This window comes from Parus major, chromosome 1, assembly GCF_001522545.3.
Source record: "Parus major isolate Abel chromosome 1, Parus_major1.1, whole genome shotgun sequence".
In the NCBI taxonomy this organism is placed as follows: domain Eukaryota; kingdom Metazoa; phylum Chordata; class Aves; order Passeriformes; family Paridae; genus Parus; species Parus major.
This window is the reverse complement of record NC_031768.1, coordinates 18,334,983-18,352,897: the sequence shown is the minus strand read 5'-3', so window position 1 is coordinate 18,352,897 and position 17,915 is coordinate 18,334,983. Positions and strand designations below refer to the sequence as shown.

Below are 17,915 nucleotides of genomic sequence, written 5' to 3'. Positions count from 1 at the left end.
TGGGGTTCACATAGATTGATAGGGCTTAGGGGCAGGATTGGGGTGATGGATGGGGAACAATCTGGAAAAATGGGAAGGGTTTACAATGATGGGCAACTGGGGACAAACCATTCTTTATGACAGGGGAGCAACTGGGGTAAACCACCTCTGAACTTAATAAAACCAAACAAATGGGCGGCAACACATACTTTTTCTATTTATATGCTATATTTGCTGTAGGATGCATACGAATAACAGACCCACTTATTCTATTTGGCTCAGATACTGGGATTCCCCCATGTCCCTCATCTGCCTTTGCCCTTCCTCTCTTCCAGCTAGCAAGAAACAGAAGAGAGGCAGTGAATTCCAGCCCCAAGTTCACAGAGGCTGGCATTGTAGCTGAATGTTAATGCCTCATGTCGTTTGAGATCCCTGATACTTAGTAATGCAACTTTAACCTTTATAAATTCTCTCCTTGTTGCAGCCTAAGTAGCTGTGAGGAGTAGTGAGAACAGACAAATATAATCACCACGCAGGACACAGAGAAGGACAGAGAGATGACTCAAATTCCCATCAGAGTTTTCAGATTTTATCCTTGTTATCACTATTTGATTCTAAAGTCAGGAAATGAAAGAAACATGAAGATATTTTGTTGTGATGTTGGTGTTAGCCAGTCAAATGGCAGAGCACTCAAAAAGTCAGCATCTTGTTTTGTAACTTGGTATTGCAGATCTTTGGTCTTGAGCGCTCTAAAAGAGCACAGAAATAATTAGGTAGCTGTTAAGTGAGTATGAAAGGTAATAAAATAACTGATATATGCTTGTCTTTTTTTTTTTTTAATTTTTTTAATTTTAAATGAGGAAGGACATTTCAGGGTGAAAGTAAGACTGCAATTGCACTTTTTTTAGCCTTTGCTACTGTGTTTCAGGTGTTGTTTAAAAGACATAGCTCACATTTCAGTGTGATGATGTGCCTTGTTTCTGTAAACTTGTATGTTTCTGCTGTTGCACAGGGACATAAGTTTGTCCACGTACATTTAAGCTGCAAAACACTGAGATCACACAACTAGCGATTCCATTGTCTCTCCATTCTTGTGACATATACATGGTACGACTGGCAATCTCCAGTGCTGTGCGAGGTTTATCATGTATGATATAGGATATAGGATGCAGGATATGCTAGCCATACCAGAAGTAAAAAAGATGAGCTGTCCTGCAGACTTTTGTCATCATTAGTCAAGAAAGTTTTCAAATGAGCAGTGGAGTCATGACTGAGTACTGCAGATCAAAACAGCTGATGATTAAATACTTACTTCTTTTGTAACTGTGCTGTGTTTTGTATGTAGCATGAGTTTTATAGGAAATGTTTACTATTATTTATATTTATGTATTATTTATATATAAATATATTTACATTCACTCTTACGATGAGGGATTTGTGTGTAGTGCTTGACACCAACATTTTGAATGTGTAACATGATTATGTCCAGATACTCCCAAGGGTCTTACTATAGCCTCAAATGTTGAATGTATGGTGCAGAGTCTAGCATCTTCCCAATGCAAGAAATCCTTATCCTGAAAGAAATCCTTATCCTGCAAGAAAGTGTTATCCACAAGATACATCTTTTGATGTTTTGATTTAAAAAAAAAAGCGCTTGCTAATTTAGGATGAATCTTGCCTAGCCTGACACCTGGACAGGTTTAATCCAAGAATAAGGGAGAGCTGAAAAACATTTTCAGGAGAAGCTGATTTTCATTTTTAAAGACAACTCTCTAACATATCTGCAGGAGGTAGTGGTGGTGGTAATCATACACAGCAAGAGAAACATAAAGTAGTGAGTTCAAAGTAGTTGAAAAGATGAGTTGGTCATGGTGTGGTTATCCCAGGGCTGCAGTTCATCCCAAACTAGCAACAGTGAACCTTTGTGTCTACTCACCTGCCTAGGTTAATATAGCAATCATAATTGAATAGATGTGGATAGCACAGAGATGGTGAGATTCTTGAAATACCTTTCTTAACATGCATTTGTAGATCCCAAAAAATGTGGGAATGTTACAAATATCTAATAAAAGAAGTAAAAATTTAAGCTCTAACTACTTTTTCTTTAGTTACATGATACTAGATAAGACTTTGTCCTTTACATGACTGGTGGCTTCTTCAAAAGTAGAATTTCAAATTCCTGTTGGCATTCATTAATGTGTTTGCTTCATCAAGTATAGACTGGCTTTCCAGACCAGTTTTCTGACTATGTCTTCAGTCTCTCCTCCATTTCTTTTGCCTTTTGGCTTTTTAAGTTGCATATCAGAGGTGTCATTTTGCCTATAAAGTGACCTTACATAAGACAAATACAGTATGACTTTTTTAGTTAGTTCTGCTCAACAGGTCAGGCGTGCAAAACCAATTCCATGTCAATTTAGCCAGGTAGTAACTCAGTAAATAAAAAAATCTGTGTTTAAAAGTAATAAAACAAAGAGAAATTTAATTCTGTCTCAACAAAATGGCAACTGACCTTTTCCTAGCTAATATCACCAACTGCAACCATCTGGTCAAAAGATAATGCAAGAGATATCTACTGTGATTGTCTTTTCTTCCTTCTTCTTCCACTTTTCCACAGTTATCCACCACCCCCAGCTACACACCAAGAGTTAAAATATATGTTTTATTTGTCTAGACCACTTGGTCAGATCAAGATTCATAATAATTCCTTCTTTATCCTATGTTGTGGATTTTTAGAACTTTTCATATGTTTTCCATTTACTAGGTTTTTCATAAAGAAGAACTATTTAAATTAAAAGAAAAACCTTTCCGTAGGAATCCTGTAAAAATTTTAAAATTCTAATGGGAGAATTCACCAAATATTAGTCTTTTCCTACCCATTTAAGAAGATGAGCTAGAGAAGAAATGGGAGCTAAATTTTGTCCTCATTTGTGTTTTGAGAAAAAACACTGCTGTCTTCAGAGAGATAGGGCTTGAAGTGTACAAGGGCTAGATGGTGTAAAAGTGACTTGCATTTGCAAGGTAGGTAAACAAAATTCATAGACTTCAGATGCTGAGCTAATACAATTAATCAAAGGTTATTTCATTTTTGCTCGACAACCATTATTGCAGCATGCAGGGTTCTCTGATGAAGCAAAAAGTTTGTAGCATAAACTGCAAAGTTAGGCCAATTCAATTTGTTAGATTGAAAAAAACCCGCATATCTTAATATCTATTGTTATTTCAGTATATTATTAATCTCTGGACTACTCTGCTGTGTCATTGTAATAAACATTCTTCCATATTACTGCCATTTTCTCCATTAAAAGCTGATTATTAGTAGTGAATAAAAGTATGACTCTTTACTTGATTTTTCTTTTATTTTCTTTTTATAGAAGCTGCAAAGAATCGATCCTCCTTACTGTTGTTCAACCTTACCCTGTAAGTATTGTCAATGTTTTCTGAATTAGTTTCCTAGCAACATAGCAGCTTCTTTTTCTGCCCTTATTCTGTTTGTGTCCCTACATTATCCATGCAATAAAAAGAAGTAAGTGCAGTAAGGATTGTGTCTATTAAAGGTGATGTTTAAGATGTGTTTAGACATGGGCATTACTGTGTCCTATCCTCAAAGGCTACATTAGTAAATTAAAAAATAACAGAGTCTTTAAACTCATAGTGATAGAGCAGAATTCTGAGTTCTGCTTCAATTTCTTGTTTGTTGCAGCTCCTGGGTTTTTCTTGGTTCTGCCTTGGTGCCACAAAGTTACAGTGCTGCAGTGAGCCAGCTGTACCTTATCTAAGGGAGGGCTCTGTGTGTATCTCCAGCTGGTGGAGGTGAGGGGAGAGCAGAGACAGACAGACAACCATGTGAGGTTGCCTTGAATGGACTGGGAGAAACTGCAGCCCATTCAGAGCTGTTTGATGAGACATGGTTTGTGGGAGTGGGTCCATGACCTGTCAGCTCAAACCTATGAAAAAGGGGAGAAGCCAAGCCAGAGGAGGAAACTCACCTGTCCATGCACAGCCATGCATACACTGTGGGCTGCTGAGGGGCCTCAGCAGTTCATGAGGAGTAATTCAGATTCAGCAGGTCCATTTGGCTCCCTGTTGTCTAGTCTGATACATAGCAGATTTCATTAACAAGGGATAATTGCATCCTTTTCATGCAAGAATAAGAGATGAGGTGGATTTGACACAAAGACTTGAAAACAAGCTTATCTGGTGAAACTGCCAAAAATTACATCTTGCAAATGCAACTTGGCCCATGCTGTGTGTCTTTGTACTAGTCATTATCCTTTCTGGTCTTAGTTTTGAGGTGGCCTTGCATCTTGTCCTGTAGCCTTTCTAGAAGCCAGTCTGCACTGCACCTACTTTGTGGGGGAAAAGCATGCATTCCACAGTAAAAACAGGCAAGGGCTGCCACCCTGCAGTAAGAACTCTGTCAGGAAGGTGATCTGGGATCAGGTCAGTATCAGTCAATATTTAAATGAAAATGAAGCCTTGTCTGACTGAAGAAAACCCCAAAATCTAGCTGCCTTTAAAGCTTGCTGTTTTACAGCCAGCGGTTTAGGTCACAGTGTATATATATAGTATGGGGGAAAAGAAATCTCCACCCAGTTTTCTTTTTTATGCAGGTTTCATCCATTGACAGACTTAATTCTTGTCTGTAAATGTCAGGTGAATAAAGGGCATGTGCTTTAGTGCACCTATGTGTAGTCTTTAAAAGCAGGGAGCAAAGTGTAGTACTATGTCTGTGGGGTGCTGTGACCTGTTGTCATTATGCTGCTGGTCTGAGAGCAAGCCTGCATGTACTGAATGTGAGGGAAGCTGAAACCCACATAAATTGTGCCCTCCATGTTCAATGCAAGAGACCTTACAGCAAGGTGCAGTCCTTCTCCAGCCTTCAACCTGGAAAAGAAGGAAAGTCATGACCTGGTATCTTTATCACAGGCAAGTCCTGCCTGACCAGGGTAGTGGCTTTCTATGATGGAGTGACTGCATCAGTGGACAAGGGAAGGGCTACAGATATCTTTTATCAGGGCTTCTGTAAAGCCTTTGATACAGTCCTCCACAACATCATTCTCTCTAAATTGGAGAGAGATGGATTTGTTAGAGGCACTGTTAGGTAGATGAAGAATTTGTTGGATGCTCACATCCAGAGGGTTGTGGTGAACATCTCAGAGTCCCCATCATCAGTTGGACATCAGTGACAAATGATGTCCCTCAGGGGTCTGCAATGGGACAAGTGTTATTTGTTATCTTCAGTGACATAGACAAAGGGATCAGGTGCATCCTCAGGAGATTTGTAAGTGACACCAAGCCAAGTGGGATGGTTGACACACCTGAAGTACCAGAGGGACTTGGACAGGTTCAAGAAATGAGCCCATGGGAATCTCCTGAGGTTTAACATGACCAAGTGTGAGGTGTTGCACATGGATCAAGGCAATCTTTGGTATCAATACAGGCTAGGGGATGAACAGAACAAGAGCAGCTCTGCCCAGAAGTATGTGCTGGTGGGTGAGAGACTGGACATGAGCCAGTGCACTGGCAACCCAGAAAGCCAAACAAGTCCTGGGCTGCATCAATAGCAGTGTGACCAACAGGATATGGGGGGTGACTGCCCTTTTGTTCCGCTCTCATGTGACCCCACTTAAAACACTGCATTCAGCTCTGACATCCCCAGCACAGAAAGGACATCAACCTGTCCAAGAGGAGCAAGTCCAGAGGAGGCCATTAAGATGATCAGAAGGATGGAGCACCTCTCCTGTGGGGAAAGGCTGAAAGATTTGGGATTGTTCAGCCTGGAGAAGACAAGGCTTTTGGGTGACCTGATAGTGGCCTTTCAGGACCTGAAGGGAGCCTAGCAGAAAGCTGGAGACAGACTACTTGCAAGGCATGTAGTGACAGGACAAGGGGCAATGGCTTTGAACTGGTATGTTTAGGCTAGATATTAGGAAGAAATTCTTTATTCTGAGGGTGGTGAAGCACTGGAATAAGGTGCCCAGAGAAGTTGCAGATGTCCTATTCCTGGAAGTGTTAAAGGCCAGGTTGGATGGAGCTCTGAGCAACCTTGTATGTTAAATGGTTCCCCTGTCCATGGCAGGGGGCTTGGAACTGGATGATCTTTGAGGTCCCATCCATTCTTTAATTGTGTCAGTCTGTGATTCACAGCTATTTGTTCAAGCTGTTTGTGAGGCCTGACAAGGCAGGATCTGCTCTCTCATTAAATAGCAGCAAAATCTAATCAATAGCTGAACTACCTCTAGATGTCACCATTTTTCTGTCAGCCATTTGGACTGATTGCCCATTTGGTATATGAATTTGCATTTCCCCACTTGGGTATGTCTGTCAGAGACCCCCAGCTCTACCTCAGCAGATAAAACACTCGTGTTTTGGGGGGCAGTGGACATTTAAGCTCACGTAGGCATCAAGATTGTCTCCCCAAGAATGTGCACAGAGCAGTTAGAAGATGAGATTAATGTCTGCATGCTGGTGCTAGCTTTGATTGACCCATTTTTACCCCAGAGTTGGGATGCTTAGTGAAATGAACTGGTTGGGAGGCCCTTGCCTGCAGGACTGTTGCACCCAGCAGATCTCATCTGTGCAGTATTATTGTACCTTCCTGCCTGCCCAGACCAGGGTCTTACTGATTTACAGCATCCTCCCTTACTGCTTTCAACTTCAAGGTTTTCTGCAGCGGAAGCAAGGGTGTCTGTAGGGATGTGGAGCAGTTGGGATGATGCCAAGTTGTGGCCCTGAAGCAGTGCAAGACCCTTCAGTCTGAGCAAACCTTGGGCTGCAAGGTCGCCTGGATACTCCTGAGTCACTTTGAACATCTGGTCCATGCTAGCTCTCATACTGCCACACCACTGCTGTCACCAGTGCCTTGAGCCTGTTGGTATCTCTTTCAGCCTTGCAACCCCTGGGTGTGGCTGCACTCCAGCCGTGTACCTGTCCTGGTCTTCTGTGCAGGGGATCCTCTGACAAATATGATTTGCCTTCCAATTTGGAAATAATATTTATGCCTTCAGAAATTATGATGTACATCTATTTTCCCCATTTGTTTAATCTTGCTTCCTTCATGCTTCCTTTTACTCTTTTGTCAATAAAATTTGGATGATGAAGTAGAAACCAGACAAAGGAAAATAAGAGCTTTTAAATAAACACTGAATTTCTTCCCCATTCTTGGCAGAAATACATCTCTACAAGCATCAGTCTCTTGATGGTGATTTTCCTTCTGCCATTGCATGCCAAATTGCCAAGATGGATTACAAAAGTGCTATTTCTTCATTGGTTTTATTTGTGCTATTTAGAGTGTGTTTTGATTTTGCATTTAAGTAACCATCCTTTATGATTGCAGGTGAAAGTAGACATAATCTAGATTTATAGTACTCTGTACTTAGTACTCTTTGAAAGCTTTTGTGGAACATTTTTGCTTAAATGCATTTAGTTTTGTTTAATGTTTAAACACATTAAAACACATTAAAATTTCATTTTAATCATGACCATGCCAAAGCATTAGGCTATCCTTTTCTTTCCATCAATTTACAAATCTCTGCTAGGTTCTTTATCAGCAGTGCTGCTAAGGAGGTCACCGAGCAGCTCAAGCAGTTAAAGCAGTTTTGAAAGCAGTTCACAGTTTTGATTTCTGGAAGTATGGCATTTGATTATAATTTCTGACTGTTTTATTCTGTAAATGAACTATCATTCTGATTGTTGCCTTATTAAGTTTTAAGCATTACTTAAATCAAACAACTTGCCTGTTTGATATCCTTTCAGATTTTATGTGCAGAGATCATTTGATCGGTTGCTTTCATGATTAATCCCTTAAGCTCCTTGGATGAAGTCCAGGCCCAGCTGAGATCTGTAGCAATTTTGCTTTGCAATAAGTTTTGCAATGTGAAGAAGATAGTATCTCGTGTTTTGAAAGAGATGCTTCTTGTTTTAACATGGTTATACTTTTGAGATGCAACAGTTGCAGAAAAACTACAATAAATAACATTTATGGATCATAATGATTGTGGCAACAATCTTACTAAGAGTTTGTGGGACTAATGATCAGACTGTGACTACAATCTAAAAATAGTAAAAGATAAGTAATGCAAATAATTAAATACAATTGCCTATGATAGATTGCCAGCTTTTTAAGAGAGAACACAAATCTAACCACAATTCCAGCTATTAAATGTGTGCCAAGATTTTAACAAAGAAATACTCCTGATGATGATCAGGACCATGTGGTTATCACAAATTACTGTGTGGTAAAACTTCTCCACATTATTTCTTCCATGTCTCTGTTTGCTCTTCTACAATGCTCTTGTGAGCCAGTGTAGTCTTTTCAGCCTTGTTCGCAGCTATGAATTACCATATTTAGTTTGCCTTTGGGCATTATGTCCTGTTCCACTTAATAAATGTAATTCTTTCTCTTACTCACCTTTTATTTGCTTGTTAAATACTGGTGCTTGTAATTGCTGTTAGCAGTGAACCAAAAAGTCAACACATTTTTTCCACTTATGCAATTTTTTCCTTATTTTCTAGCAAACTTAATATTTTATATTTAACTAATGACTATTTTTAAGTAACAAGCTTAAAATTTATTGCATATATGCACTCTGTGACTATCCAAAAACTATAGTTTTTCTATAGTTTTAACTATAGTATTTCTAATTTTAATGCTTACTGCCACAGAGCAGATTTTCTTTTCAGCTTGTGAGTGTCCTATACTGCTGTCATTCTATTTCTTTATGATATCTCAGTACTACACTGTGCTCTTCTAGCTATTAAATCCTTTGTTTTCTTGTGCAGGAGTAAAGGTTTTGCTCTTGCAGCACCTCTACTGGCAAGAGCACTCAAAGAGGCTTTTTTTAGCCAATAAAAACCAATTCCTTTGCAATCTCCCCCAAATTATAGTTTACCTGCAAAAGTGCATAAAGCACTAGACATTTTTATTTTCATTAAAAAATTTCACTCATAATGTAGGATATTGTTTCTAAAATCTATCAATAAATGACCCTCTCTAATGCTGCTGACAAATATAGCATCTACTTTTGACAAGTCTAGAAAATGAGAAAGTAACATTTTCCTGAAAGTCTGCTCTGCAATCTTTTGTGTTTTGACCCTGCTTATGGGAAGCCCACTGATTGCAGTCACTATAAGCAAGGTTCAAAGTAGGGTCCAGGTCTTTACTATTATTTCCTCCAAGTATATCTCTGTGCAATGCTTCATTTTTCTTGTTAGTAGTTTCTCTAGGTAGTGTTGAAATGATCAGCTGATTTTTCTTTTGAATTCTGTGTAAACAAGTAAAAAATATTTAAAATCCTGATAAATTTGAGCTTTTAATAGGAAACAGGGCTTATGTCACGAGGAGTAAAGTTTAGAGAGTTTTGAGTGATTTTGACTCCTTGTTGAAATGTGTGCCCTCATTTTGCAAAAGTCACTCTAATTAAGCTGTTTTTATCTGTGACGATGCAAATACTTTACTTGCAGTGATAGATGTCCTGCATTAGTATAAACACCTCCTGCTTAAGGTCATTAACTGAGAATTATGGTGTCCATTTGGCTATAAAACAGAGCATCAAAAATAAATGAACCTGTCACTATGAGAATCATTAAGTGATAGCATTCTTCTACAAACCTAAAGACATTAAAATACAATAGAGCTACACATCATCTTGCTGAGGCTTTGTTAGACAAGTGAGTTCCGACAATCAAACCCAACTGTTTTCCTAAGTATTTGCACATCCTTTGGAAAGACTTCTCTACCCAAAGAGAAAATGTCAAGTGTCAAGTTGATTCAGAGGTAGAAACAACGACATTGTGAAATTAAATGCAAGAGCTGTGCTATTACTCAAACCTTTAACCAGCAGAGCATGTTCTCCCAAGTACCTGGTGCATTTTCTTGCACCCTTGGTTTAGAGTTTGGAGCTTTTTGGGAAACAGTCTGCTCCAGGCTCACCCAGAGTGCCTGGAGAAGGGCCAGAGCCCTTCCCATGTCACCACAGCAAAAGTGAAAGGAAGCAGCACATTTTATGGTTTTATGGTTTTATGGTAAAATGTGGTGTGCTTCCCTGGCTGTGCAATGGGTACATTGAACCCCACATCCCAGAGGAGTTCTTGGGAACCCACATATGTTCCAATCTTTAGTTGTCCTGAACTCTCCCATTGCATTTTGCAATAACATAATTTAAGTGTTTATGCTTCCCGCAAGTGACTTTTGAGATTGTAGAGAGAAAAAGAAAGAGGTTGTAGAGAGCAATAGGGACACATAGTGGTTTGCCAGATTTGCTGTATGGGAACAACCTTGCCAGAATCCAGAGAAAATTTGGCAGTCTGCCTGTTAAGAGAGGCCAGACTGGTGACTCATTTGTAATAAGAGCAAGCAACAGTACAAAGATTCGTTCAGCAAGAATAGTAAGTGAAAGCCACTCTTTTCCCCATGCTCTCACAAGGGAAAGCCAGTAGCCTAATCCTGCTGCTGTGCTGCTGCCCTGTGGCAGTGGCATCAAGTTTGTGGTCTGTTACTTGGGTGCCAAACAGACTATCCCCCTTACACATGGCAGAGGGGGACTACATGAGAGGAAGGAAATTAGAGAAGGCATCTCTAGAGTTGTTATATTAATCATGGTACTATTTTATACTGTATCTTTCTAGGAATTCATCTCCAGAGGACAGTATTTAAACTGCTTCAGTATTTCCATGTTGGCCCCTCTTGTTGAAAACGTCAGCAGGGTCCCCCACCCTGAGACACTATTCTACTTTTTTTACACTTTTTATTTATTTAATTTTTTTTTTCTTTTTCTTTTTTTGGTTATTGTTTAAAAATTTCTGGGGACTTCATTCATGGAGTTGAATTTTATGTTATATACATCTATTCATTATTGTGTGATCATATGTGCTAGAGAGGTAAGAAAGAATGAACTGTGAAAGCAAAGAAGCATTTCTTTTTATTTTTTGATTCTATTTTGTGCCTCAGGAATTCCTGGGTGTCTCTGATATTTCCCAGGAGAATGTGGCAGTGTTCATTCCTTGTTCACTGGTTGATACTGAGCCTATGATAATAGTTACCATGTTTTCAATGTGATGATAGATTAGAGGCATACAGAAATGAGACAGACTTCTTCTCACTAGTTACTAGAAACAAAGCTTCTGCATCACAAAAAAATAAGTTTTTAAGCAGTTTCAGCAGAGATCAGAGAGAGAAACAGAGGGGCACATAGCCTTGGACTACTCCATTACTCCTGCAGATTGTTAGTTGGGTCAGAATTCTAGTGACAGTAACAAGACTTTCCATGTTTACAAGGACAACTCTCATACCACATTGATCATCACCACACATGCCTCTGCTTATTTCTCACAGGCAAATCAACATTACTTAAGTCTTTATTCAAAACTAGTAAGGCCACTTCCCAGGACTTAGAGTAAGATTCTGAAATTCTTAATTCATATTTTCATGAAACAAATGGATCAAAACCTGTCCCAAAAGAGCCCAGTGACTTTCAGCCAGAGCAAGAAAGTCTTCCATTGCCTGTAATCATGGTTATGAAGTGAGGCAATGCCAGAAGCTGTGTTTGTAACTGACTTGAGAATAAACCAACCTCACTTCCGCTGCTGAAAGTAGAAATCCCATTGACTATGAATATTTAATTTGTTACTAAAAAGAAGTTGTTAGTCAAATTTCTCAAGTGAGGGGATTTTTTTTTCCAGGGGCTGAAAACAGGTGAATCCATTGCATAACGTAGTAGGTAAAAGTCAAGTAGGTCCCAGAAGAAAATTTGGAATGCTTCTACACTTCTAATCCATGAAGCTCTACAACATGTCAATATTGAAGGCATGCCTTGCACAGGGTATGTTTAGGGGATACCTTCAGGGGAAGCTTGATGGCCTGCAGGTGCCTCTTGGTGGTTTTCACCTGTGTTTTAAAGTGGACAAATACAACAAGATGCCACTGTATTTAGAGATCTCCCAGACACTTTTTTGGCAAAAGTCGTGTGTATGTCTATCCAATAGATCACAGATTATGTAAAGATTTTCCATTCATTCTGTGAAGAAAGGGTCACTGGTAGGTCACTGGTCAGTGTCCCTTCATGCAGATAAGGCTGGGTGACAGCAGTGACTGTGGGAGTACTGCAGGAATTTGTGCACTGAGAGCCCTTCTGATTGCTCCAGTCTAACTGTGGGATAATTCTCAGTGTGTTCAGTATGCACTGGTGTTTCTTTATGTATATGTACATATAGATTATCTCAGGATGCATTATGGTTTGACTGTATTTCCATTCTTCTGTATGCAAAATGTTTGCATGGAGTTCCCAGCATATAAGAAATAGGGGGAATAACTGAAAAAGAAAATAAATGTTTTAATTTGATGTATTGTGATATATCTTGTAATCATCTTTTCTTCCAGTCTCCTAAATCAGCTTTTATTAGTGCTGCAAAAAAGGCAAGATTGAAGTCCAATCCTGTCAAAGTGCGCTTCTCTGAAGAAGTAATTATCAATGGCCAGGTGTCGGTGAGTATTCAGCTATTTAACCTCAGAAAGGATTGATAATTTCATCCAAAGGTATGAAATCCAGCTCAGGCCTGGAAAGGGAGGTAATTATGTGGCAGGGGAAATGGTGACGGGCTTGCAAAGAGAAGGGTTTTTCTATTTCTGAAGTTTTCCAAAGATCTTTTTTTAGAGTTTATTAGGCCCATAATTTTATGAAAAATTTGTTTCTTAAAATAAAATTAAGATGCTAGTGAGTGTATTTTGTGGTGATGGCACATATGTGAGCAGCTTGGCAAGCAGGCCAGGGAAGATGAGGGGCAGCTTATGATCCCAGCTACTGTCCTGCTCTTTCATTATTACTGTTTTCAAATCCCTTTCAGTATTCACAGCTCAATTTATGTGCTAACTGGCCCTTTTAATAATCAAAAGCCAGAGACTGCAAAAGTCAGTGTGTGTGTATAGTCTTGATAGTGTTTGTCTGTTGGTTTTTTCAGATCAACTTTGTTTTCATAAAACCCATAAGCTCAAGAGAGCTACCATGTCAGAAAAACTGATTAAGATTTCCTCACAGACCCCTTTAAAATTTGTTTTATCTCCTTGAACTTATTGTTTCCAGACCTCAGGCAACATCTGCCTCCCTTTGAGAGGCACTGAACTCCTCCTTAGACATGAACTCACAGCTCATTTTCATAATTTGCCAGAGCATCATTCCACTCTGATGTCCTTAGCCAACTCCCTTCCAAACCTAAATTGATACTGCATTTTTTCTAAAGCAATTTCTGCTCTTTAAAATAAAAAGAAGCAAACAAAACCTCCCAAGATTTATTTCCCTTCCTTTTTCCTCTTTATTTTGCTATACTAGTTATGAATTGTCAAATTGGGTGGCAATGTTATATGTTGTTCTTCTTAAATGATGAAAGATATCAGCATTTAATATCCACCTATAAGGAAAATGTTAAATGACTTGATTGTAATCCTTACTAATAAACTGTAGTTTCCATTTTTTAGATTGAAGACACTAAACAAGTCACTATATAGAGAGAAACAGTAATCCATTTTTTTATTTTAGTGAGAATGTTTCAACTTCAGAGGCAATATTTATTATCAGGGAGAAAGTATTTAGGGAAAGAGTTCTCCAAGACAGACATAAAATATGTGTGAGCAGTCACATTTTACAGGACAGAAACCTAAAGAGGGCAGCTGCAATGAGCATGGCTAGACCCTTGCAGGGCACTCATATTTCTGCTTTCAGTTTGGGCCAACACTGAAAACTTCTCAGTGTTTGCTTTTCCATCAGAATGATGTGCTTCTTGATGGAACAACGTTTATATTCCTCTTGTTGCATGTTGTAATCTGATTCACTAATTTGCTTGACAGGAAACAGTTAAGGACAACTCACTTCTTTTCATGCCAAATGTTCTAAAGGTGTATCTTGAAAATGGACAAACCAAATCTTTCCGTTTTGACTGCAGCACTTCAATAAAGGTAAGCTAGATATACCTTGGTATGAGACCTTCATTATCATTTACTTGGAATGCTTTAAGAACAAAATTACTGGTGTGTTCAGTTTGGGCTGGACTCTTAGTTTAGAAATAATGAGGATTTGGTCCATTTTTCTGCTCCTAAAATCATATTTTATTGTCAGTGAAGAAGAAGTGATGATTTTAATGTGCTTGGAGAACAATCAAAACTGTGTGCTTATATTGTTTTGATATGCTGCCAAACACTGGCATGATTTGTCAGCAAAAGTCAGGAGCTAAGAAGATTAAGATGTTGGTTGCTGATTGAATATCATCTATCTTATCATTCAGTGAATTTAGGATGGGATATTGTAGGGTTATGTCGGTGATAAATTACTCACCTCAGTGCAGTGACCTTTACACTTTTCCATAGCACATTTCACATGCAGAAATAAAAAGGTAAAGCCCTGGCACAAAACTGAGTCTGCCAGGGAATGTCTGTGACACTGTTCCTAAATCAGAGGCATCATCAGTGTCTGTGAGAGCCTTGGAGTAGTGTGGTAAGGAGCAGGGTTAGCATTACTGTTTGGGGAAGCTGGTTTCAACGTGGGTTGGTTACCAAATCTAGCTCACTGCATGGTTGTGAGCACTCCTGGGACACCGAGACATGAGAGGGGCATGGGTGGCAATGATCAGTGAAGGCTGGGGATGCTGGCTTTTGCTACTTTTAAGGGATTGTAAAACCAGGCATATTTGAAGAAAGGCCGCCTTTGTGCTTACTGTGATACAGCAGCATGCTCAATCAGTTAGAGCAGCAAAGAGAATTATTTACTAAGGCAGATAAGAAATTTACTCCAGTCTGATGGTAAAACAGATGTTAGTCACACTTAAAAATGGGATGCAACCTTTGTTGATAAATGTAGCATATATGCCTTAGGCATAAGTTGAATGCAGGTATGGGTACAAGCATTCCATCCATGTGATACATCTATGGGATACTGAATTCCTTGAGTCCATTTGAAAGCTTGGCTGATGAAAAAATAGGGGACATTACTCATCTAGCTAGTGAGATCCTCCATACCCTTCTACGGGGCACAAGCCCACTTTCTAGTATTTTCTGTTATGAGCATATAAACAGCCAGCCTATTCCAGGATGTTTTTCCCCTAGTGACCAGTCTTTGGCCATCACATTGCATTAGTTTTCAGTAGTTCTGTCATGTCATTATCAGACCAAATGTCAAATCTGAAGTGATTGGCACAGATACCCATGTGGTCTCAGTTACCTAACTGTATTGATGTTGTAAACCTGCTTTGAACTTAGTCATTTTGACTGTTAGTAGGAATAATTTCCTTGGCATCTAATTCAGACAATTATATATTCTGAGGTCTGCACAGCTATAAATGACATATTTTTGCATGTGTGTGCAATATTCCTCAGTGTGGATGGGTGGGTGTGGATTGCTGCTTCTTTGCTCCATGTGAGTCAAGGCAAATGCAGGATTTTTCACCTCTAGCAGTCCAATAGTTCACCACTTAAAAAGGAGGGTGCAAGCAGCACCTAACCTGCAGTCCTCACTTCCATATTGTTGAGTCATAGCACCTGGGTTGACTCTTAAATTATCAGATGAGAGGATATCTAGCAGAAACTTTGGCACAGTAATTCAGAAGCTGTGTGCTCCTTAGCCTCATATTTTAAAAGGTCCAGAAGAGCTAGTGCTACAAAGCAGTGCCATTACTGCCCTCTCTTAAAAACTTATATTTAGTGTTATGCTGCTTCATGTTTCTGTTATGCCCATAGTCATTTAGCATAGTTTAGAAGTATAAATAGAGTAGATTTAATGTGTAAATAATAAATTCCCCATTGGTCAGAATAGTATAATATTACCCTCCATTATTTAGTGATAGCTTGGAATTCATCAATGCTATCTTATATTCTCTACATTGTAGAGAGCTGTCCCCATCCTCCCACGAACATTTTTTCATCCTTCCACCAGTTTGGTCTTGATTTTCCATAAACACACTGTAATTGATCAATTAATCTTCCTAAATTATGTTAAAACACTTGGATTACAATTCGTCATGATCTCCTTAGTAAGCCTCATCCATCTGGATACTTAGGTATATCTGAAAATCTTTCAGTTGGAAGGAAATGTTTTAATCTTGTCACCAACATACTGTGAAACTATTTCTAAATGATGGGTTATTATGTATTTCTTTTTCCTACAGCATTCACTAAAGTAAAAGATACCTTGACAAATGATATTGAAAGTCTGCATACATTTACAAAGTGTTATGTGAAAGTAAGGTAGGGATTAGTTGAATGGTTTTTTGAAGAGGTTTGTTTAGCTGTTATTTTAGATACTGTCATTCTCAAATTAGTTATCCTTAGTCATAATTCAGTGTGAAAAAAGCTGATCAAGAGTCTCTAAAAATTGATATGGTCCATCAGTTTAGAGCTATTGTTCTGCACAGGTATTGCCATCATTGACTTTTCTGTTAGCATTTAAAACTCAAGAAGTGAACTTTAAAAGAACCCTTTGCCATAAGAACAAATAAAGGCCATTCATCTATTATTTTTTTCGTTGAATTTATAAGTTTGGTTTGTCTGCTTGATGGCGTGGCCCTGACAAAGGGAAAAGAGTAGTGATAAGACCATCTCTCCTTTGCTGATGGCTTTTATTTCCAGGGAGACAGATATAAGGGCCACACCAATATAATTTTCATGTTAACCCACAACAGATTGTTGTCTATTCCCAGCAATTCCATTTATGTATTTCTCACGTTCATGTCTGTTACCATCTTGGGGATGTTTGAGGAATGGTTGAGATGTCCTGGAAACTTGTGCAAAACAGGCACAAAGCCTGGGCTTCTGCCCTGTGCTGGGTACATTCAGGCTGTGTGGAAGCGAAGAACTGGGTCCCAAGCCTTTCATTAATTTAAGCACTTCTTATAAATCCTTTGTTAATTAGGATGTCATCTTAACACTTCAAGAAAAGCTTTCCATCAAATGTATTGAACACTTCTCCCTAATGCTGGAGCAGAGAGTTGAAGGATCTGGAACGAAACTCCTTTTGCTACATGAACAAGAGACTCTAACTCAGGTTTGTGTAATGGTATATGAAAACATATTGATGAGATGGGTTAATCAGTAAATTATCCATCTTTTTCATTACTCAAATGAGTTAACTGCAAGCTTTATATTTTGATACAGTCTATCGAATAGCTAGGATATTTAGATGTGATTGTAAGAATAAGGTTCTCACAGGAATTTTCTGTTATAAAAACATCATATTTCATTGCTTTATTGTGTCATTCAAAATATTAAGAATTAAAAAATCAGACTGAAATCTGAAAAATGCTTATCTAACGTTTTCATATCATATGAGGCCCAGCTAGTTGAACATACTCAACAGCTGGCAAATCCATGGTAACAGTTCTTAGAACCACAGTTTTCCCAAATTTCTTTAAAAACCTTATTTTGATATTTTGCTCCAATTTGATTATACAGATGTGTATCTGTGTGACAGGGAATAGTCCTCTTTCTGATGAAGTCAAGTTTGGCTTGTTTACACAGAGGTATGTTATGTCATCAGTGATGATGAATTGTGACACAGAAAATGTTGGTGTGACTTTCTTCCTTAGAACCAGGAAGTGTGACTTCACAGTTACCAGCAGAGTACCCTAATATTATCTGCTGATCATTTTGCCAAATTGCTTAGCCTGAAATTTTCTATTATATTTTTTTTTTTTCAGGAGAACATTAGTATTTTTTAAATTTCAGTTGAATTGGAAAAAGAAGGAAAAAGGAGAAATGGATTCTTAGATGTGGAAAAATACTTAATTTAAATGACAGAATTCCTGTAATTATAACTGGAGTCTGTGTAATGGTGTGAAGGAGCTTAGTTTACCAGATAATAGTCTTTCTAGCATTTTCTAGCCTTTAAGTACTTGCTATTGCCATGTTAACATTATTTTCTTGTGACTATAAACTACCCAGTGATTGCACAATATCCAGA

At 38.6% G+C, this 17,915-nt stretch overlaps 1 protein-coding gene across 3 annotated transcripts in view; it reads left to right on the top strand.

The window, feature by feature from the left end:
* The window catches only part of FRMPD4 (FERM and PDZ domain containing 4), a 295,802-nt gene that overhangs the window by 261,024 nt on the left and 16,863 nt on the right, over window positions 1-17,915 (top strand). For all 3 annotated transcript variants that reach the window (XM_015636209.2, XM_033512691.1, XM_015636218.3), the window contains 4 exons: window positions 3,351-3,396; window positions 12,356-12,460; window positions 13,817-13,924; window positions 16,869-17,000. In XM_015636209.2, coding sequence (XP_015491695.1) covers window positions 3,351-3,396; window positions 12,356-12,460; window positions 13,817-13,924; window positions 16,869-17,000 — 391 coding nt within the window. The remainder of the gene's footprint in view (window positions 1-3,350; window positions 3,397-12,355; window positions 12,461-13,816; window positions 13,925-16,868; window positions 17,001-17,915) is intronic.